Source organism: Camelus ferus, chromosome 15 (assembly GCF_009834535.1).
Source record: "Camelus ferus isolate YT-003-E chromosome 15, BCGSAC_Cfer_1.0, whole genome shotgun sequence".
NCBI lineage: Eukaryota > Metazoa > Chordata > Mammalia > Artiodactyla > Camelidae > Camelus > Camelus ferus.
In genome coordinates, this window is record NC_045710.1 from 33,183,108 (window position 1) to 33,205,829 (window position 22,722).

The following is a 22,722-nucleotide window of genomic DNA, read 5'->3' on the forward strand; positions in this document are numbered from 1 at the left end:
ATTAAAAAAAAAAAAAAGAGAGAGAGAGAGAGCAAGCATGAAGATTATGTAGAAACTGGGCTGAATAAGAAAGATAAACTGTTTTTGTGAAGCGGCTGGAAGAAAGTACCTGGTAACCGGAGCCAAGGGCTGCTCAGGTCAAGGCATCCATGCTCTGTTCCGCACATGCTCCTAGAATTCACAGAGAAATATTCACGCTGTAGGTTGGTGTCATTACTGCCATGGCGGCTATCTGATTATTGGAAACAAATGCACTGTGGGAAAACTGGCATGTTATGACTAAAAGATGAGCACAGGTGTCACTGTCTTCCTCAAAAGGCCCCATCAGGCATGAATTCATGTGTGCTAAGTGCTATACAAAACCACTAACAGCTGATAATCTCTGATGGACAAGAAAGAAAGGCTAAACCTCCTTGAAGTGTCTTTTGTGTTGCTTCTGTGTGCCCTGCCCCTTTGCTTTGAGACTTGTAGGAGAGGACTCTGTTCCTGCCCTTGACCCTGAATGCTTTTCTGCCACTTCTCTTTCTAGCAAACTCCTGGTCACCCTTCAAGATCTGGCCAAAATGTCACCTTCTCTGGAAGCTTTCCCTAACATCTCCTACCCCCAGCCAGGCAGACAGGATCAGTCCCCATTCTGAACTCCCAAAAAAACAGGGTTTTAACTTCTTAGGTGTGGCATTTTATCTGTTTACAAGTTGGTCTCCAGCAGTGGACAGTGAGCTTTAGAGGGGAGGGCTGCATTTTATTCATCTTTCTAAGCTGAGTTTCAGCCACATCGATGAATATGAGCTGGATGCTCAGTAAATGCTGAAGAATGGAAGAATGAATGAATGAAGTGAATTAATGAAACAAAGATTAGACTATCCGTGGTCAAAGGGGATGTTGCCTCAAGTGAAATGGAATTAATTAATTTATTTAATTTTTTTTGTATTGAAGTGTAGTTGACTTACCATGTTAGTTTCAGGTGTACAGAAAAGCAATTCAGTCATACATATGCATGCGTACTTTTCTTTCAGATTCTTTTCCATTATATGTTATTACAAGAAATTAAATATAGTTCCCTGTGGTATACAGTAGGTCCTTGTCATTTATCTGTTTTATTTATAGTAATGTGTATCTGATTAATCCCAAACTGCTAATTATCCTTCCCCCACCCTTTCAAAGTACAATGGAATTTAAAGAGGAAATTTGAAAAGTTGCATTTTGTGGAACACTATCATTTTATTATGTTTTAAAACTTTAAAAATGTTTCTCCTACTCTTAACAGGTGTAGAGAGTGAGGAATTGTCTATGGGTGTTTCCAGTTCTCTTTGAATTCTGGCCTTAATTATTAAACCTCAGGCATATGAGCTTCTCTTTGTAATGCTCTCTACACAATGAACTCTGGGCTTTCTGCCTTGGAGTCATTTACTTAGAGCTTTACCACCGGCATATTTCTAGGTCAAAAGGCATCTCTCTACCATAAACTGCTATCTGATCAGGAGACTCTTTAATTTAGCCTAAGATAGAGTAATTAGGAGGGATAATCTGCTATATTATGACATTAACGATTAAGATGGGGCATGCCAACCCCCACTGTCTAAAGGCTTTGAAGAGTCTGTGCTTCCTCTTCCTTCCACTGGGGTAGATCATTGAGCATGTTGGTCTCAGCTGGGCTCTTGACCCCAGCATTTACATACCAGAGACTGCAACCCTCTTTGCGGGACCAAAAGAAAATCCTCGGAGTTTAAAATATTAAGTATTTACAGGCACATTCTCAGCATCGCATCCCTGGTTTTCTTCAAAGGGTGAAGACAGAGGTATGCACTAGAGAGAAATGAGAAGTTTAAAATGAGGTTTGGGTGGGAACTGATTTCTTGGCTTGGCACGTGGGGCCGTACACGTGCATATATTTGTGTGTACTTGCACGTGCCTTTGGGGGCATGTTAATGGGTGTTTTAGAAGGTGCTCCTGAAGCTCTCTCCTCTAACGCCAACACTGCAGAAGGACCCACCTCCAGGCCCCAGAATCATGCAGATAGAAAAGGCCTTTACACAGCCACTGGAAATCATAAATGGGCAAACATTTCCCTTATTTCTGGTATATCGGTATGTTTCAAAATCAAACTCCTGCAGCATCCAGATCCCTGAAATGCCATATAACTATCCTCACTTAGCTTAGGTCCAAGCCTGAGTTGTCTCTTGCTATCTCTGACTCTCTCTGGCATCTGCAGGGGCCTTGCTGGGGACACATGATGATAACTTGGAAAGAAAGCCACTTCCGGCATTGTGAGGCCCTTTCCTCCCATTTCCCTTTTCACTTCTAATAGTTTAAATCTGAGCCTTACATCTGGAGAGTGGGCCGACGTGACTGCGATCTTCTCTCCATATCTAAGCTCCCTTGTAGCCACTGCTGGGTGCTCTGTTGTCAGCCACAGGAGTGCTTTGAGGATGGCAGGAGGGCAAGGAGATGCTAGAGACCAACTCCTGCCAAGTCACACTTTAGCAGAGCATCCGCCTAGACAAGGTGATCAGAGTGGTTAGTTTCCCATGTAGGAAATGGAGGCCCTGAAGACATAGTTTATGGCCTGAGCCTAAGTGGCCCAGAGATAGCCTCCCATCTCTGCCAGTGTAGGCTAATAGGGCAGAGACCACCACATAATTCAATGATGCACGGACTATTCAAACATCAAACACCCTAAAGGAACTCTAAAGATCCTGCCCTCTTGCTTGAAAGAAACGGAAACTGAGGCCCAGAGGTAGAAAATTAGTTGTTCAAGGGACTATTACCTGACAATCAATTCCTTGAGGAATGGAAGATGTCTCTTTGGCCTTGGTATCACCAGTGCCTAGCAGAGTGCCTGGCAAACAGTGAGCATTCAACAGATGCTGATCAAGTAAATACTGCCTATGAATGAGTAAGTGAGGGAATGAATGAATGAATGAATCCATCAGCCAAGATTTTTTAACTGAAAGTAACAGAAATGATGGCTGATTTGAGAAGAAATGATTCACTGAAAAGGTTCTGGGTACCTCACAAAATTTCTGGGCGGGTTGGAGAGCCAGGTTCAGAGATTCAGCAACCAGGAATAAAGCCTCAACCTGGAGCCACAGTTGCCACGGCAGATGACGGTAGTTTGTACCAACTCATGAGTCTGGATGCTGATGCTGGGACTGCTGGCATTAAGATGCTGTCACCAAAGTGGCACCCACTTTGCAAGCTGCCTGCTTCCCTCATTCACTAGATTCAAAGTCGGGGCAGATGTGTCTGATTCAAAGCACCTGAGTCACATGTCCACATCCAGAGTACAGGGAGGCTGAAGGCATCTGGCATATTTACTTTCTGTGGTGAAAGGCAGGCCTTGCTTCACAAGGTGAGTGAGGAACTCCCCAACACAGAAATATGCTAAGGTAGAACGCCTTCATTTCTGCTAGTGCCTTTTTCTCTCTGAGGTGGGGCTGGCATGTCCTTCCTATGGGCCGTTCCTCCCGTGTGTGTGATCTTACCACCCTGGAGATTGCACCCACCAGCCTGGCAGAGGGGCTAGTCTAGGTGGGGCTGCTTTGGGCCCTAGCAGTTTACATGGCTGGGAATCTAGCTTTTTCTGCTTTGTCACTCATTCTCTCCACTCTTCCACCCTCCTCCAGCACCAAATTCTTACAACCCTTATTGTTTAGAGTCTATGATTTTTCTCTCAACTCTTATATTAAAATTTTTAAAATAATATGTTATATATATATCCATTTTAAAATGGTTTTGGGAAGAAAAAAAGGAATCATTTTTACGTTAAAAGATGCTTATTGATTCAGAAGCCTTGAAAGGTGAGCAGATGAGTGTCTCATCATCTGGGAAATGTAGGGTGGGCACAAATGGATTGTCTCCTCCTGAGGGAAGGGAACCACTGGCTCTTTCTCTTCCACCAGATTGATGTCTTGAAACAGGATACATAGTTACCATGGACCAATGACTCCTTCACTGTTAGTTGAATGACAGCGTGATAGACAAGACCTTTCATGGGCAAAAATCTCATCCCTAGACCTAGAAATGGAAGACATTCATTTCTAAGTCATTCTTTATCCTAACGTGAGGGGTGGAGTAAGATGTGGTTTTTAAAAGTGGATCTTTCCAATCAATAAGCACTGAGGAATTTAAGTACAAAAGAAAAGCTTAATCTTTTCTTCAGTAAAAACCCACAGGTCTTTTTGAAAGATGACAAAGTCTGGATTTGTGGCATCAAAAGTCGCAACATTTCATGGTCAATACAGCCTACATCTGTGTGAAATGTCCTACAGCTTTGGCCTGAAACCAGACATTGCGGCAGAGTAGGGTATGGTTTTCTGGTGCTGGAGTTCAGTGATGGGGAGTGTGAGGATAGATTTTGTAAAGTCACAATCTAAGAGCTGGTTTTGTTTGGGGGAAGTAACATGCAAGTGTTATTTCAATAGAGAAGGAGCCATGACTTCTGTGATCATCCTTCCTCTGATCTCTGCTCCCAAGCCTGCAGGCTTTCCCACCCCAAAACCAACTAAATGGCCAGACTAGGGCCAGATGGGTAATCCTTGAGATAACATACCTTGTACGACCAGGACTAGTGAAAAGACTTGCATGACTCTGAGAGTGAATGCCTCCTTAAATTTTGCACCTGAGGGGCCTGTCTTGCCTCACCCGTCTCAGCCCTGGCCTGTGATAATGCATTGAAAGTTGTAAAATATTAAGGAAATAGCTCAACCTTCCAAGATCTCTTCTCCTGGCTGATCTCACCAATCTAACATAATTTCCAAGCACATCCTGTACTATACTGTCTGTTACTTTAATAGATTACTAAGATCCTCTTTCTTCCACCTGCCCACCGTATCCCAGGTGTCTGCTCTCTACCAAGTTTGGAAGTTAACTCCTTATCTCTAAGTGTGTGCTCGGTAGTGGAGAGGAAGCTAGAGACCCAGTCTTGTCCCTGATTAAACCAAGATGGGTGTTTCCCTGCTGCCACAGCCTTTGTCACCAAGCAGTCTGATCTAGAGTTGGGAGGCAGGTGGGGAGATTTGCTGGGAGGTGGGCAGTGTGCTCCCATTTTAAAAAGCTTGGGAGCTTCGCTTAGCAGAGCCCTCTGCTGCCCTCTGTGGCCAGAATTTCAAGGTCTCTAGAGACGCTGAAATCCTGGGATCCCTCTCTCCTTGGCATCCTCTTTAAAGCTTTTCTCCTTCAGTTCTCCGTGGGCTTTAAAACATAAAATGTAACACTTTAGGCACAAGCCTGCATCTGGTTTATACGCTTAGCTCCTTCCTGCAAAGGTTGTTGAACTGAATCCTGGAAGAAATCTTAAGAGGTCATTGGGCCCTTCAACTCTGCTCAAAGCAAGGCTGGGTCTAATCCTTCGGGGAATTATATAGGCTTTTTGCGAATCTCTCAAACTGCCAAAATCCGAGATTCTTCAAAGTTACTCACTGGGATTTCCACAAAATCTGTGTAGTTGTTTATCTTAGCTGGGGACCTTTCACTTAGAGGGCAAAATCCCTATTAGAAAGATGGGTAGGCTGGCCATCAGAGGAGCTAATATTAATATAGTTGATATGTTCTTGGCTGACATCTTACCTTTCCTCTTTCTTCTTCTTCTTCTTTTTTTTTTTTTTTAACATCTAAGAAGCTAAATTCATAGGCTCAACCCTACTGGAATTTTCTCTGGGTTGGAAGCGTTGCTTTGAGACTTGCAAGCACAGCCAAGAACTTAGAGGTTTCTCCTTACTCTGGTAGTGAATGGCCTTGGGCATCTGGAAGCCACCAAAGCACTTGCTGCTTCTCCCACTCCAGTCCCAAGTGAGGTGAGAAGGCTTATTGCTAATTAATGGAGAACCGTGTCTCACCAATTTGAATCTTGCGTTAAGACAAATAAATGTGTCCATTAGGATTGGCTGGCTAGAAAGCCCAGTATGAGATCAACCCCTTCCTGAAACCCACCAGCACCAAGAAATGGCTCCTTAGAGGGATTTGCCATTTTTGTTTGAATCCCTTGATTGTCAGGACTGATGTTTGATTTCAAAGTCTGTGTGGAAAGTGCTAGCCACTGTAGCAAAATGAGAAAATGTACCTGGTTCCCCAGTTATCTTCTGTTTTTTTGTTTGTTTGTTTGTGTTTTTGCCTATCCCTTATTTTGTTTTCCAGTGCCTTCCAAAGGCTCCTGAAAAGTATCCCCACCCCTCTTACAGGATGTAAGGGGGAAAAAAACACGTTTATTTTGTATTTGGGTGGTGACACAATCTTACACCAAAAATTCTTATGTAAATTATTTTATTTTTTCTTGGTATTTATTTTTGTATTGTGGTAAAAATGCATAACATTAAATTTCCTACCTTGACCATTTTTAAGCATATAGTTCAGTGGTGTTAAATATGTTCATTGTTCATTGTCTAAAACTTTTTCACTTTGCAAAGCTCAAACTCTATACCCACTAAACACGAATCCCCCACACCCCCACCCCTTTGTACTTTTTTTCCTTATGTATCTGACTAGAAACTTCAAAAGTGGAATCACACAGTATTTGTCTTTTTGTGAACAGCGTATTTCACTTAACATAATAGTCCTGAAGGTTTATCATGCAGACTATTTTTATATAAAACGTGGGGAGGCTAAAGGGGAAAGGTACAGCAAGGCTTCCGTCCGAGTGGACCAGTTCCCCAGCCCTTGCTTTCTCGTCTCAATTCACACCTGTGAAGCCATGGCCCCTTCTCAAAGCTTCAAAGGTTAAAAGCCTCCCGGTCCCTTCCAGAACTATCCCTGCTGGATCGCTACTACCGTAGGTAGGTAGAGAATGGGGTGGGATTCTTGGGCGGGCAGCTCAGCGCGGGACAGAGGCGTAAGGAGCAGAGGCTCCCCAGCGGGCGCGGGTCCACGCTGCGCTTAAAGAGCAGCTGAAAAATCCCAGAGCTCTAATGGCCTGCACCTGGATCTCCCATCTCCCCACACTCAGCACCTGCAGTCTTTTACGTTCCTAGGGCTTCAGTTAGACCGTGTGGAGACACATAGGGCAGCCCTGAGATCCTGTGATTTGAGGACACGATGTCAACTCTTACTCCAAGATCACAGTGGGAAGCCAGGCTGACTTCTCCAATTCTCAACTGGCCTGGACCCGCGCGGTGGTGGCCAGGTGTTGGGAGTAGGGTGCCGCAAGCCAGACCGCTCGAAGGACCGCTTTTGCCACACCCCCGCCATAGCCAAACTGCCCAACATAACCCCGCAAGCAACCGACGTGCCAGTTGAGGGAAGGAAAGCGCAGAGGCAGCCCTAGCTCAGTGTCACTGCACTGTTTCCCCTGAACGGGACAGACGCAGGTGATCGATCTCCCTGCCCCTCTTTCTGGACGGCAAAGCGAGCTCCGTTCTGCCGAAAAACAAAAAACAAAAAACAAAAAAACGCATCGCCTAGACTGAGAGCGCGGCCGCCGGGGCCCTCGAAATTACCCCCACCTGGCCCCACGCGCGGGGCTAGGGACTCGGGAGCGCAGCACGGCCGAGCGGCCTTGGGAGGCGCGGGACCCTCGGGGCTCGAGGTCATGCCCTCGTCCCAAGGGCAGCGCGAAGGTGGGAAACACGGGAGCTGGGGAGTACCCCCGCACCCCACAGCACTCCGGGAGACCGACTTCTCGCTGCCGCTTAGCCTCACTTAAGGCGCGCTTCCCCGTGCGGAGTCCCACCTAGCTCCCCGCCACCCCTCCGACCTCATAAACAACTTCTGGAACCTCAGAGGGCGGAGGCGGGGCGGGCGGGCCGCAGCCGAGCAGAGCGCGGGGGCAGGGGGCGGGCCGGGGTCAGGGCAGAGGCTGCGGCCGCGCCTCCCCATTGGCCAGGACGCTGTGGGCTGCCCGGGCGCGCGGCGCGGGCGGGGCGGGCGGGGGCGGGGCCTGAAGGCGCGCGCCCGCCCCCGCCGGCTGCGCCCGAGCCCCTCGCGCACTCCCCACCCCCCGCCGGACGCCGGAGTTTTTAAAGTGGGCTGGCAGCCCCGCGGGCGCGACATTCGGGAGCGGCCCGCCGCACAGCTTCGGCGTCCGTAGGCTCCCGCCCCTGCTTTCCTGAGGCGGCCGTACAATCCTCGGCAGTGTCCTGAGACTGTATGGTCATCTCAGCCTCCGCGCCCGCTTGGCCCCGGACTCTGCCAACTCCAGTCGTTCGAGCCACTTTTTTTTTCCCTTGAAAACCCAGAAAAGTGACTCCTGACTCCTTTTCTAGGGAAAAAGGAACTTCGGTTCCCTTTTAGCTGCCCTCCTTTTGCGTTTGACAGCCTCCTCCCACTCCTTTCCCCGACCCCGCCTCCCCGTGCAGGTTCCTCCCTGTCACCTTTCTCCACCCCCTCCCCCGCACCTGGAGAGCCGTCTGTAAACTCCCACCTGACTCTGCGGGGCGCTCGGAACCTGCGAGCACTTAGGACATTTAACGCAGCGCGGGCCTCGGGGAGGGGGCGAGGGCCACAGCCAAGGCAGCGGCTGCAGCCCCCACCGGCCCTGGAGTCCAGGTGCTCGACGTCTCAAAAGGCTACAGCGACAATGACAGCTGACAAGGAGAAGAAAAGGTAAACGGGCGTCCGAAACGGCGAGGGAGCTGGTCCGAGAGGGTGGCTGGGCTACGCGGGGCTGGTGCGACCGAGAGCGGCTGGGAGAGGAGCACGGAGGGGTCTTTGAGGCCGGAGGATCGATTTGGAAGGTTTGGCGGGGGAGAGCAGGTGCCCTATCTGGGGACGCGGGGCTGTGGCTTCGCAGTGGAGAGTTATGTGGCCCGAAGGAATCGGGAATCCGCGCGTGCAACGAGGCCAGGAGGCCAAGGGACGTGGCTCTAGAGGTCGGAGGTGCTCCTGGGGTACTTTCCAAATTCTACCCCCCACATCCACCCCCGCTCCAAACTGCCGTGGCGAGCATGTTGAATTGTTTCTTGGTTGAGTCGGCTCAGGTCAGCTTTCGACTTTTTCACGGCCCGCATGCGGGGCAGCATCCACTCCTCTTTTTTCCTCGGGACCTCTTGGGGTCCTTCCAAACGTGCTCTGTCCACGCTGCGCCCCAAACTGGCAAGGAACCAGAGGCGGAGCGCGGCGCTGGGATGCGCTTAGCGAAGCGTCCAGGACGTAGCAAATGGCCCTATTCCGGGCTTCAGATACCAAGGAAGCTTGGTGAAGCCCCTTTCCAGATCCCGAACTTTGACTCCGCAGGAAAAGTGGGTAGTGGCCGGGCTGCCTCACCAAGGCAGGTGTCTTGGTGTGCGAGGAGGGAATGGCGACACGGGCGCTCGCGGCCGGTCCAGGTGTTTCTCTCCCAAGAGGACAGAAAAGGGCAGCCGCTATCGATCTGCCCACCTTCCCTAGAAAGCCTCTCGGTACTGGGTGAGAGGCAACTCCGGCCAACTCTCACTGCCCTCCCGCCCTCTCCCGGCGAGGGTGAGAGCGCACGGCGTGACGCGCAGACGTGGGAATGGCCTCGCTTCCCGCAGTCGTGCGCGGATCAGCGCCTGGCCCCCCCCTCTTCACCCACTCTCCCTCGTGCTGCCCCAGCGGACCGGAGCTTTCAGCCGCAAGCTCGACGGCGACTTGGCAGGTCTGAGATGCGGGGAACTGGAATCCAATGCGTGGTCTGCTGAAAGGCCTGAGCCAAGGGAGATCAGCTACTGGGCGGCCGTGGAATGATGTTGGGATGGGAGACCTAGCCGCGAAGGTTTGGGGTGACTGGCCCCGGGCCGGAGATCAGGAAGAGCTCAGTGCCCGGACTGATTTGCTCTTGTTCCGACTTCCACTGCGGGACCGGAGCCAGAAACCGTGTATCCTCTGGTCGAAAGCGGCGGTTCCCACCTCGGGGCACCGATAAGGATTTGATAAACGGGAGCGAATCGCGCCCGTTCTGGCCGGGCGCCCGGGCCCTTCGCTCCGGGATCGCTGAGTGGGAGGAGACTGAGCCTGGCTCCTGGTTCCCGGGCGCAGCAACCCCTTCCGCGTCACTGGCGCCCCCAGGCCTGGAACGGGCGAGGGAGCTTTAGCCTGGCCACTCTGGGCCCTGAGGGCGCAGCCGGTGCGCGTCCCTGGGGGCCTCGGAGCTGCCCTGGTGTCCTGTGTCTCTGAAGGGCAGTGAAGCAAGGAAGTGACTTTAAGGTTCCAGAGCATTTTGTAAAACCAATATAGCCTGCCAATAACAATGAACAATCGAAAAACAAAGTTACAGGGAGCTCCTCTGCGCGCGCTCTGGGCTCCGGAGCCAGCGAGGGAACTTACTGTACAGTTTACAACTGTGATGCCTATCGGTGGATGTCGCAATCGCCGAGGTGGGGCCTGATGGTAATCTTGACAGATGTGTGAAGTATCGGTTTCTCCCGCGCGGCTCAGCGCCGGGTCCTGTGCTATCATGTATATGAATCTTTGCGAGAAACTTGGGAGCAGGGGAAAAGTTATTTCGACATACCCGGCTGTAGTGCCTTTTTCGTTAGAGATAGAGGGAGCCAGAATCGGAGCCGGAAGAAGTTGGGTAATCAGACTCTGAATTATTCGCGAGAGCGGCAGGTTTAAGAACCTTTGCGGGGATTGCCTGTGAGATGGCTCGGAGTACAGAGCTGGTGGCCCCACATGTCTGCTTTCTGCGACTTGCTTTGATTTTTTTATGTCCCGGAATGACGGAGTAAACAGTGTGTCCCTCACTGTCCAGAGTCCCGTGAGGGGTTGTCCAGTTCGTGTTGTCTGATTGTTTTGAGACATACTTACTTTTCTAGTCTGGCTCTGTTTGCTGGGGGCGGGCTCCTTGCAGGACCAAAGTATAATTAAAATATATGAAACAATATATTGAAAGTCAGTGTGTCTGTAGCATAAGTGGCTGTCCTTGGCTTTGCCAGAGTGCCTCCCAAGTTCCATGTGACACCTGCCAGGAGGGCTTTCAGATTATGATTCTGTGTATAGATTCCTCAGGTGTGATTCTTCTGGTTCAGCGGGAGCCATTTCTTCCCACAAAACTCAAGATGCACAGAACAGTTGTAATGTACCTTCTAACAACAGCCTTTCAAGAAGTGGGCAGAATTATTTTGTTCCAGAACGTTCATACGTCGATGGAGATGTTAATGTTTAATAATAAAGAGTTTGATTTCTAAACGTTGGCTGGCTGGCTGGCCTCCATAGACGGTTTCAAAATGTGCTCTTTTAGTGGTGGTGTGCATTTCTCATGACGTTAGAAATGGCCGGAAACTGAAGCTTGCTGAGGGTGCTGCATGCACCTTTCTGCACTCAGCTGTCAGGAGTGAAGTGAAAGCCTCATTAATCAAGGTTCTTGATTCTGTGAAGAGCTAGAAAGTGTCTCGGCGACTCACTTCCTGATAAAACAATCTCTGAGTCCCTTCCCTGGGAGAGAAGAGTCTGGAAGTTCTTAGGTTCAAGGGAATTGGAGAGTGGTTTAGGTAAATGTAAGTGAGATCCTAGGATAATCAGGGGTCAAAGTCCATTCCTAAACCAGACCCAGCTCAGAGCCCCTTTCCAGAAGGCTATCACCTAGTGTGGGGGCTTTGGTGGAAGGAAAATCAGAGAGATCTGGATCAGATGTGTTCTAGTGCCTCTTCCCCCGTCAGCTGGATGTAGTTGTTCCTCTGCTAAAAGAAAATTAAAGTTCACCTTTTCTAAATTCTGAAGGCAAAAATATTGCTGGGCAGTTTTTCTCAAATTAAGTATATTTTCTGTAAATATTCCTTCAACACTTAATATCTGTTTCCAATTGCATTACCAGAATGCAGGTATGATAAGGAATTGATATAACACATTATTGGTTCAGGTAAATAGAACTTAATTCATACAGCTTTTGTGAAGTGCAAAAGAATGCTGTGACTACAGGTTTTTTTTTTTTTCAGTATTGCAAATAGGGAGCTCAGAAATATTTTATAGGGGACCATGAAAATTACCTAGTTAAATGTTTCTTTTCCTGGATAAGAAAACTGAGGCCCAGGGAGTTTAAGTGATTCTTCAGTCACAAGAAGAGATAGTGAAGGTAAGAAGCAGAATTAAGTATGCATTTAAATTAAGTATACATTTCCTTGTGGTTGACAGAATTGTACCTCCAGCCCTAGTCTGTGAAGATGATTTCCAAGGGATTAGAATGCCCTCCCCTCACCCTTTCCAGACCACTGAACCTTATAAAAAGGAGATTTTCTTTTCTAGATTATTATAAAAGACTTCAGGCTCCAGCAGACATGATTCTGTTTGCTTTTTGCAAATAAAGGAAGAAGAGCTGGTACTGGTTTCACTGTCTATAAACTTTGGGAAGTGTCAATTCATTGTTTTTAGTGTTCTCCCTTTATTCACTTAGAAACCATTTACTTATACATGAACCTCATTAAACAAAACCAAAGCAAGAACTGTTCCTCAGTTGAGTGGATGGCTTTGTGAAGTAGATAACTCCCTGTCAGCAGAGACATTCAAGCAGCAACTAGATTAATTCCTGTACTGAATAAGTTGGCATTTTCACTAGGAGTGAAAACCATGAGATGCAAACAGTTTAATTCACTTTGAATGTAAATCAGTCAGTCTGTCTCTCTGTCTCTTCCTGTCTCTTCCTATGTATGTAGGGTGATCCTCGACTTTCTAGGACTCTCTTGTGTGAAATGTTTACAAATAGAAGGAGCCAATTAGATAATTCTTAGTGCTCCAGGATTTCAGCCCAATATATATGAAACTATTTGCTGTCATTCAGTAGCTCAAGATTCAGGCTTTTCTACATCTCAGGAAGTCTCTAGTAGTATTTGCTTTTTTTTTTTTTTTTTTTTTTTTTTGTATTTTTCTCAGTTCTATCCCATATCAACATGAGTTTTCCTATTGATTTTGGCCTAATGAATCTTCCCTTTTGCTTTTAGTACTGGCCATCATTGATAGTTCATAACAGGTGAGGCTTTTGCCAATATTGTAAAGTTAGCAATGTTCACTCTCAGGACCCCCAGTATCCTTTATCCCTACCCTTCCCAGTACCAATGTCTGGTCTTATGATGGAAAACCAGCTCTGCTATTTGCATAATGACATAAACAAGTAAAACAGCAAATGTGTATTGAACACCTGCATGCTCTCTGGATAAAATGCTGAAGAGACAAAAGAAATAGGGGATGTGGTCCTTGTCTTCAACTTGCTTAGTCTGATTAGAGGGGAAAGGGGACACACAAGGAGGCTTAACTAAAGATACAGTTAGCTGGCAGCTTACCTGTGACTTTTTTGTTGAGATCAAATCTTTTGAAGCTAAAGATAAGAAGCTCTTAGTAGCATTTCAGGCAGTAACCACGCACACAAGCACTCACGATTATTAAAAAGTATTGTGTGTGTTTGGGAGTGGGAGAATGGGTTCCCAGTTTTCCCTGGAATCACACAGGGCAGGCCCTAATCCTCAGCATAGAGACAGGCTCTGAGGGAAGGTCAAATGGCTGTTGTCACTGTTGTGGGTAATGAGGTTAAAGACAGAGTAAAGGGTTCAAGAACATTCCCTGTGGTGTTCTTTGACACCATAGATGGAAAGGCCCCAAAGTTGAGTGTTTGCTGTTCATCACACACTTGCTTTGGGTGAGGGGCCTGGAGGGAGGTGTCTAGCAGGGATCCAAGAGTGATGGAGATAGAGGATCTGCTCCCACTGAGGATAACGGTGGGGACAGCTATGATTCCAGATGGGGACGGCTAAGATTCCAGGCAGACCAAGAAAGGAGAGGGAGCTTCTTAACCTGGGTGGGTCTTTGTGAATGGGCTTCTCTGAGAGTGGTCTGTGAGCCTCTGAAATTGGCTGCTGGTATTAGATGCATAAGCATTTTTCCCCCAAGGGGAATCTGTTCAGCTTTAGTAGACTTTCGGAAGTTCTGTGATATGGAAAAGGTAGCCCTTGCTCTTAGGTGTCTGATTTGGTGACTGCCTTACCTTTCAGGATCTTACTGTTCAGGTCTTAGAGAAGTCCCACATTTCATTGCCAGTGTCTCTCCCTGTCTTGGGAATGGGGGAGGATGTTGGTGTGTGCATCTAGTAGAGATTTTGTGGTGCACTTTAGCCTTACCTGTACCCACCTGTCTGTCCACAGTAATGGGAAGAAGGGGAGCTGAGTGCCCTGAACAGGCTTAGTTCTGGTGTGCTTCACTCTGTTACCGCTTCTTAAAATGACCATGCAGTTTTAGCCTCACATTTTCCATCATCCTCACACGGTTATTGGAGGTCCTTTTAAGTACTGGGAATGTGTGTGTCCTTAATAAAAATCATATATGCAGTAGGACGAAACAAAAAACTCAAACTCTTAGTCTTACTTGTGTAGGCACTGTCCTCAGAACCCTTCATGGTTGAACTCTTTGATCCTCATCACAATCTGTGAGATAAGCCCTGTTATTATCCCCATTTCACTGATGGGAAGGCTGAAGTATAGAAAGGTGAATTGCCAAAGGTCACATAGGTAGTATGGGCAGGACTGGGATCAAATGGGGCAAAGTGTCTCCAGAGCCTGTGCTCTTACCCAGGGATCCATCCCGCCTTGCCTTACCTAAGATGCCTACACGGCATGTAACACCGTGCCCGACCCGTGGTAAGTACTCCATAAATGATAACTGCTTTTGTTGTTGTGCTTGTAATTATTATAATTACTTTCCTCTTTTGTGACTCATCACATATATTGAACCTCACACACAGACAAGGATTGAAGACCTGAAGGGTGGACTTGGAAGCCCTGAAAATTCTTATTTTTCATGAGTTTTCTTCCACTCTGACAATAGATAGTTCTTTACTGCCCCCAAGAAGTTCAAAGTTTTCCACCGCCCACTCTTAACAGGTGGCAAGACTTCAATAATTACTGTAACCTTCGGACTCCAGTGTGCAGAAGAACCTGTTGGAAGTTCTTCCTCTGTGGCTTCTGAAGAACCATCTCCAAATCAAGATGCATTAGACTTCCTCTAGCTCTTTTGATCTTTTGAAATTGCAAGCACAGGAAGGAAAGGATGGATGGGGGAATAAACAGCTATGATTATTGCAATAATAATATGTTGCATTTTTATGGAGCTCTTTCTCTGATGAGCCCCAAGCTTTCATAGCCACCACACCATTGGCCTCTGCACTGCAAACCTAGAAGGGCTTCTTGAGTTTTCCAGCGCTGTAAAACACAGTTGCATTAACATATCATAATAGAGAAGCAAGCCACGCTGGCAACTGCACTTCACTGTATGTGTGGTGGCCATGCATGGCATGCCACTCACACCATCTGTGATTTTCAAATAGAGGTTGGGTGTAATTTGTTGCCTGTGTTCTGGTTCCGCTGTTGAAAGCCACAGAACTGATTTGTAAGTATGAAATCAAGAAGAGTGATCAGGCCCTTTGAGATCTCTGGAGCCACAGAACAGGCATAGAATGGACCAGAATATTATCTACTTCTCAGTGGCCTTGTTTTTTTCCCCTAAATTCTCAAAAAATACTATCATGCTTGATTGCCTTAGACTGTTTCCAGGGGCCACTTGTACATCAGCAAAGCTCATTATGTGCCATGACCACCAGAACCTTTATATGTTCCCAGGAGGCACGTTTCCCCCTCTTCACTTGGAAAAATTCTTCAGCTTTAAAGTTATATGTAACTTCTGAGCAAGATAATGACTCTGGGAAACAGTTCCTTTTCTTATGTGGAAAGATATTTCAGAAAGGGCAGTTTGTCAGTAAGGGAAACAAGCCCATTAAAAAAGAAAAAAATAATTATACATATATATATATATATATATATATATATATATATATATATATATATATCTTTTTTTTCTTTGCCATGCCCCCATCTGGAATTTTCCCAATGCTACAGAACCAGGGAAGCAGATTGTCAGCAATCTCTTCTTACATTCCTCCAGTGACTTCCTGCACCCTCTCTCCATGGCACTCTCCAATAAAAAAATCAAACCTGAGAGGTTAGTGCTAGAAATCAAACAGATTAGTGACTTTATCAGATGAGGCTGTAAAACAAAACATATAAGCAGGAGAATGAATCCATCTTCTGCACTCACGATCGTGATGTTGGAGATTACCTGACCCCCAACGCCGTGTTGGCTGCCCGCAGGTGCTGGGGGTACAGCCGATGTGATAGTCTTCTTAGAAGTCCATCAACTCTGTGGCAGCTTTAGCTGACTCTCTTGGCCTTATTTTCGGTCTGAGTCTCCCTGCTCTTGACCTCTGACTGTGAGGAGACAGCGGTTCATAATGTGAATTGACCTATGACTTGACCTATGACTGTGAATAAGGGGACAAACGCATGGCCTCAGTCTGAGACAGTTCAGAAGCATTTTATAAGTCCTTTAAAAAAATACATCAGTTACAGTATATGATGTTTTTTTGGTGGTACTCATTTAAATTACTGTGCTGGGTATCTAGCTAGACAGAGTTCTCTCTGTTGGTCTCTTAATATTGTACTTTTATTTACAAAAACATGTATTTTACTCTTGATAAAAATTTTTCCTATTGTTCCCCCTTTGTGTAAGATTTGTCCTGACCACCTCTGGGTAGAGTGCAGGGGGAAGGAAGGGCAGCACAATGTCCTAATTTCATATTTGGGAAATGGAGCTGTGGAAAGAAGTAAACCACGCCGCCCACGGTGAAGCCTAGACCTGGACCCAGGTGTGCCTTTGGGCTCCTGTTACGAGGTAATGAAGGAGCAGAAGCACAAAGAGGGTGACGCAAACTCCAATGCTAACTATTCTTATTACTAATGAGTAATTATAGCAAATATTTACAGACCTCCTTCCTACCATCACGACTTCCTGTTGCCGAAGCACTTTGGAGTATTGAGAAAGATTATCCTGGAAAAAAAAGTCATACACTGTTGCAGGAAAGAATGGCTTTAAGCACACATGCAAAATTGGTTGCTGGGCTCTGTCTATGAATTCCATGTGGAAACAACAGAAAATTATGCATGTGAAGGGCTGTCTGAGAACCCGGTCTTCGGAACTTCAAAACAAATCTTAAATCTATTCTGGATGGTCAAGTGTATGGGGAAATGGGACACATGATGTTTTCAGAGTATTCTAGAAATAATAGGACTGTGCAAGCTAGGGACATAAAAATTCGAGGTAAAGCACAAGTCATTTGACAAACACTTCTTTATGAACATATGACCTCTACACCTTTTCTGAATGAAAACAATCGTGCTTCATTGAGGAAATCACGCTACATAAAATATGGAGGTTCGGGGAGCTAGGAGAATATTACTCACTTTATAACGATTCCAGAATAAACCCTGATAATGCTCCTTTCCTCTCAATTTGGTTTAAGAAGCACTTCAGTGAAACTGCTCTCTCCAGTGTCTGTAAACCACTGTACCCTTGTGTTTCTTTCTCTCCTGTGTATCCAAGAGTTCTCAGATCTATTTTAGAATGGCAGCCTTCACTCCAGCACTGGCTGAGGCTGATGCAGCTAATTTTGGTGCCCAGGGTAGGGAAGGAGAGAGAATTCATCTCCAGAGTCCAAACGGCTTTCTGGTGCCGGGGTTCGGAGCAGCGTGGTGTTACCGGACTCGCCACATTTCACCTTTAGAACCTTTATTTGTGTGCTTGCACAACACATGTTTATCCAGATATTAAGATAAGAAAAGTATGAAGGTCACATTTCTCTGGTGACAAGGGAGCTTCTATAAATGTGAGCGTATCGCCAGGCAGCAGGAGTCTGTCTTTTCTTCTGTGCCAGGGCTTACGGGAACTGGTGATGGGTGGGGCACAGGAGCCAGCCCCTTCACAGTTTTTTGGCTTCCTTGCCTTCACTCTGCAGGTCCTGGAACAGCTGACACGCCCCTCCCATTTGATGAGGCCCGTTGGGATGGTCACTGTGTCAGGGAAATCCTGGTCCACAGGGTGGCACCCCACTCTCCAGAGCTCTCTGGTGTTGTGTGGAAAGCAGTGCCCCGAGCACTTCCCTGCTATCTGACTGGCTGGGAAGCAGCCTGGTGGCTAAAATAGCCTTCCTAGCCTCTCAGAACAGGTTTGCATGGTGCTGATCCTACCCCTATTTTAGGCAGGGTTGTCAAGTCCTTGGAGCACAGAGAGTCTTCAGGATGGGAAAGGGGTTTCTTTTGTGGATTTGAGTGTTCCTCTTAAAGATCTCTGAGGATTAACTAGATGCACTCAGAGCATGAATGAAGACATGGATCCATGGTCCAATTTCCTTCCCAAGGGCAGCCTACAAAACAGTGGGAGTTCATCCCACCGATAATGAGGGACCCCCTACTCCAGCCCCCTCACCGCACTCACCGTCACCCAGAGTGCCTCCTGTGCTCCAAATATGCCAGTCTCCTGGCTCCACCCCAAGGGCTTATTCACCCACATTAGTGGTCTCCCTCCCACCTCTGCTCCCTCACCCCTGTCCCTCCATCTTGGATGCCCTCCTGTCTTCTCTTTCTAAAGAAATATCTCCCACTTTCCTGGTGTGAGCCCAGGCCCCCCAAGTCCTACAGAGCCCTCTGCAGTAATTCCCACACCGGCACCTCCCCCTCCACTCCTTTCTGGCTCTTGGTTACGTTTGCCAGACAGCCTGCCTGATTATATTTCCTTGTTATCTCCTGACATTTTATGTGTTCTTGTCTTTCCAACAACACTGCATGTTGCTCAAGGGCAAGGATGTCTAATTTTCTGATGTGTCCTGTAACATCTTGCATATTTTGAGTCCCTAAAATCGTGCTTAATTTAAACAGGTCATACAATTGCTTTGTCGATTTCCCTTGGGTCACTTGGAAAGCCTGCCTCTTGGGCTCTGCTTTTCTCATTCATATAGACTTGAGCCCTTTTTTCATTTTCCTTTAAAAAAAAAAAGGAAAAGGAAAAAAAAAAAAAAAACACAAGACCACAGGCAGGTCTGGTTGATACATGATTTTACATCAAATGCAAACATCAGGCTAGTATTGTAAAGTGGAGTCAATGCTTCACTTGGTGCCCAATACACCAAGGCAAGTGCCAGCCAAACAACAGAGTATTCTCAGTTAAAGTTTAAAAAACAAGATGGGAAATTGTGTGTAAGGGAGTGCGCGCTCTCAGTTCAGAAGTCATCTTCCCTGTGGAGCCTTTCTGATTTGCAGCACGTTGTTACCCCGTATTTATATGGTCTTCAGTGTGTATTTCATTACTTGTATGATGCTTTTACAATCTGCCTTTCTGTGTGTGTGTGTATCTCTCCCTGAGCATCACTTTAGTGCAAAGCCCTTCAATGGCAAAAACCCAGGTATATTTTTCTGTTCATTCTTCCCACAGCACCCAGAACAGAGGACCACATCTGGTGCCCAGGAATTGTAGGCTCAGTATTTCAATCTATGTCAGAAACTTCGGTGCAGAGGGCTAGAGACTTAGGCAGAAACCTTTACTCAGATCAACTTACCCATCCTCCTTGGTCACCTACCATACAAGTAGTGAAGTTTGTGGGGATGCTAGCATCATCATTGGTGTAAATATTTCTAGGTTACCTACCAAATTCAGGTGCCATGCCATGTAGTGAGGTTACAAAGAGGTATTAGATGGACCCTGCACTCTGGGCTCATAGTCTAGTTGGTGAGTCAAAGAATTCCTAAAAGGATTTGTTTAAAATGATGCAAGATGGTTTATGGTAATGGTTGTCCTAGCCCCATCTTTACAATCTGCTGTCTTGTTAGGAAGTTAGAACTAGCTCAGATAAAACATTGAGCAAACTGTGGAAGATTGATAGTAACTGAGTGTGAATAAAGTTAAATCTTGCGTGTTGTGAATAGTTGGAAAAGGAAGTGATCAGCATAGATTAGAGGGAGGTTTAATGGAGAAGCATTAAGATATAGGTCTTGAAGATTAGGTAGAATTTGGATAGGCAGATGGGCATGGGGCATTCCCATGGGGGTGAACAGCTGGAGTGAAATGAGGAGGTGGGGATAATTAGGGTATGCAGGCCAGGGCTGGTGAGCCAGCTCCTTTCCCAGCTGCATCTGGAGCTGTGTTAGTGGATGGGAAATGAGGACCAGCCCCAGGCTGGTGTTGGGAAGTTAGGGACAGTCCTCCCTGAGTCATGCTATGATGGAATCTTAGGGCTGCCTTGGGGCCATGGGAGCAGTGTCTGCTTCTCTTGGGAGTTATTAGGACCTAAGGGAGCTGCTCAGGGTACCTCCATTATCTTCCAGTAAGAGATGGAGCTTGACTCTAGTGTGAGCATCAAGGGATGGTTGGAGGGGGCCATGGTTGGCTGTCATGAGAGTGGCCTCAAAGGCTAAAAATGTGCCCACGTTGCTCTGGAATATACTTCTTTTCAGGCTGTATTGCACGTCAGGATAACAAATGCCTACCAGTGTGTCCAGAGTAGGGGGCTGGAAGGGGACAGCTTACTGTGTTGTAAAATAGCTCCCCTCATGCTCTGAAGAGGGGTGCAGTGACCCTCATTCCATGTTCTCATTTTGATGGTGAGGCCTTTGTCCCCGTGATAATTTGATGGGGGCTTTCATTCTATCCTTTTTTTTCCCCCTTTGTCATTGGAGATTCTAGGTTTTTGAATCTGTTCGCTGTAGAAAGATAGAACAGGCCCTTTGATGCTCCACTGTATATAGGGAGAGAGGCAGCCATGCTTTTTGTTGGTCTCTACTGATCACTGGTAATTGCATTCCTGTGCGAAGCTGCCAGTGAGCTGCCCTTGGCTTCCTCCTTTCCTGTTGTGTGGCTACACCATTCCCTAAAGCCTGAGCTCTGATGACCTTGGGCAGATGTAGCCAGGGTAAATGGGAGCCATCTTTCTGGAGTCACCTGCGTAGGGGAGCTGGGGCTCTTCCCTCCCCCAACAGGTATAACCTTTCCCCTGGAGGTATTTAAAAGCACTTGAGGTCATGGCTGGACACTTGTGATCAGGGCCTTGGCCAGAGGTCTGGAATCACTGGAGAAGTTCCCACGTTGGGGACCAGCAAAGGCCAAGCAAACTGCTTTAGCATGCCCTGTCGCATAGTACTTCAAGGGAGGCTGCTGCTCCTGAAAGCTCTTGGCTTAAAATTTAGTCCCATCAGGACAAATGTGTGTCTCATCTTTTCTTCCTTTTCCAGCCCCTCAGTAATCAGTACATTGTTGTCAAACTGGGAAATTGTTCCCCATCCCAGAGAGGGTTGCTTTATTCAGTGGTGTGCTCACATTTAAATACTTACTCTGTGAAGGCTGCTGAACGTGGGCCTAAGCCCAGGAAGGGCCAGGGGGATGGAACCTTCGTCCTCCGGGACCGCAGGTGACAGGAGCTCCAGAGCCCAGTGCAGCCAGCCCAGACATAGGGGCTATCTGGGGCTTGGGATGCCTCAGGATGTCCTAAGAAACCCAACAAATCAGGAAGTGGTGTTTGCCTGAATCTAGCCAGAGCTAGAGTTTGAGTCTAGCATCTACCTGCCCACAACTCCAGGTATCCCTTTGGAAGGGAACAGAGGGTGATCTAACCGCTGTCTAAGAGTACCATGATTATAAGTTTGAAATGAGCTAGAGTTTCAGTAAAATCATGCATTTCAAAAGCATATTACCCATTAAAAATCACTTTTGCACCTTCCTGTTCCCTCCGGAATGGAAAGGAGGACGATCTAATCACGCTCGTCTGTGCCGACACCGTTAAGGTAGGAAACCTGTGAGCTCAACATGTCTATGCCTCTGTCTGTTTTTGTTTTTCTTTTTGTTTGTTTTCTTTCCTCTTCCTTTCCAATGTAAAATTTCCTTTTGAAAAATAATAATTTTGCCTCCACTGAACACCTAGCAAACCTGGGTTAGTGGTGTGATGGAGCCTGGGCACACCTGGTGGGGGTGTGGTCATGGCAGCTGCTGGCCAGCTTTCGGCCTTGAGAAATCCTGGTGACTGGAGAGAACCCAGGCCAAAAGGAGTCTGGGACGACCGTGAACCTCAATTCTTTCTTTCCCAAGCCGTTCATTTGAGCACATTTGAACCATTTCCCACACTCACATCAACATAAGTCTTGTGATCCTGGGCCACCTGTAGCCCCTTGTAAGGCTCCAGACTACAAGGGTGATGACGTAACTTAATTCTCCTGAGTTAGACCTTCTGAGCCAAGGCAGAGTACATGTTTATTTTGGAAAGGGACAAACTTTCACCCACTTGAATTCCTTTGCCTCCAAAATTAGTATCAGGAGATGACCACAAGAGTTCCATATTTCTTACCCCTTGTCTTGCCAAACAGATTGTAAATGCCCCTAGGGCCACCTTTGACTTCTTTTGTGTCCCTGGCAAAGCCTCCACCTAAGGTTCAGAAAACCTCTCAAAAATCTCTAGGTCTCTGAGAGGCTGTTCTAGATCTTTTTCTGACTTGTGTGACCTAGAAAGGTAATTTAACCTCTTTGCATGTTTCTCATTCCTAAATGGGGATTAGACACACTAGCCGCTTTCTAAGAGTACCATGATTATAAGTTTGAAATGAGCTAGAGTTTCAGTAAAATCATGCATTTCAAAAGCATGTTATACTTTAAAAATCATTTTTGTAACCATTATCTCAATAGAAAGACCTTTGAAAAGTATAAAGTACAGACCATTAAGGCACCATTGTTAACAAGCACAGCAGTGTAATCATTTGGCACATCATTACCTGTTGGAGCAATCTGCAGTTGGGAGGGAGTCTCAGCAGAATCTAAAGAAGAAGATACCTTTTGCTCTCAGAACTTTAAATCCACCCCCCACCCCCCGCCTTCAAGCTGGCCTTCTTAGGATTATGGGCTCTTGCTAGTAGTGATTTTAGGGCATGAGTTTTATTTCTCCCTCTTCTGAGATGTGGGGAAATCTGATAACACCAAGAGACCAAG

The 22,722-nt window shown here is 46.8% G+C and overlaps 1 protein-coding gene across 1 annotated transcript in view; it reads left to right on the forward strand.

The window, feature by feature from the left end:
- The first annotated feature begins 7,958 nt into the window (after positions 1-7,958).
- Positions 7,959-22,722, forward strand: part of EPAS1 (endothelial PAS domain protein 1) — an 83,555-nt gene continuing 68,791 nt past the window's right edge. Inside the window, exon 1 of the mRNA XM_032497440.1 lies at positions 7,959-8,535. Within this exon, the coding sequence (XP_032353331.1) occupies positions 8,510-8,535 (26 nt within the window). The 5' untranslated portion in view covers positions 7,959-8,509. The remainder of the gene's footprint in view (positions 8,536-22,722) is intronic.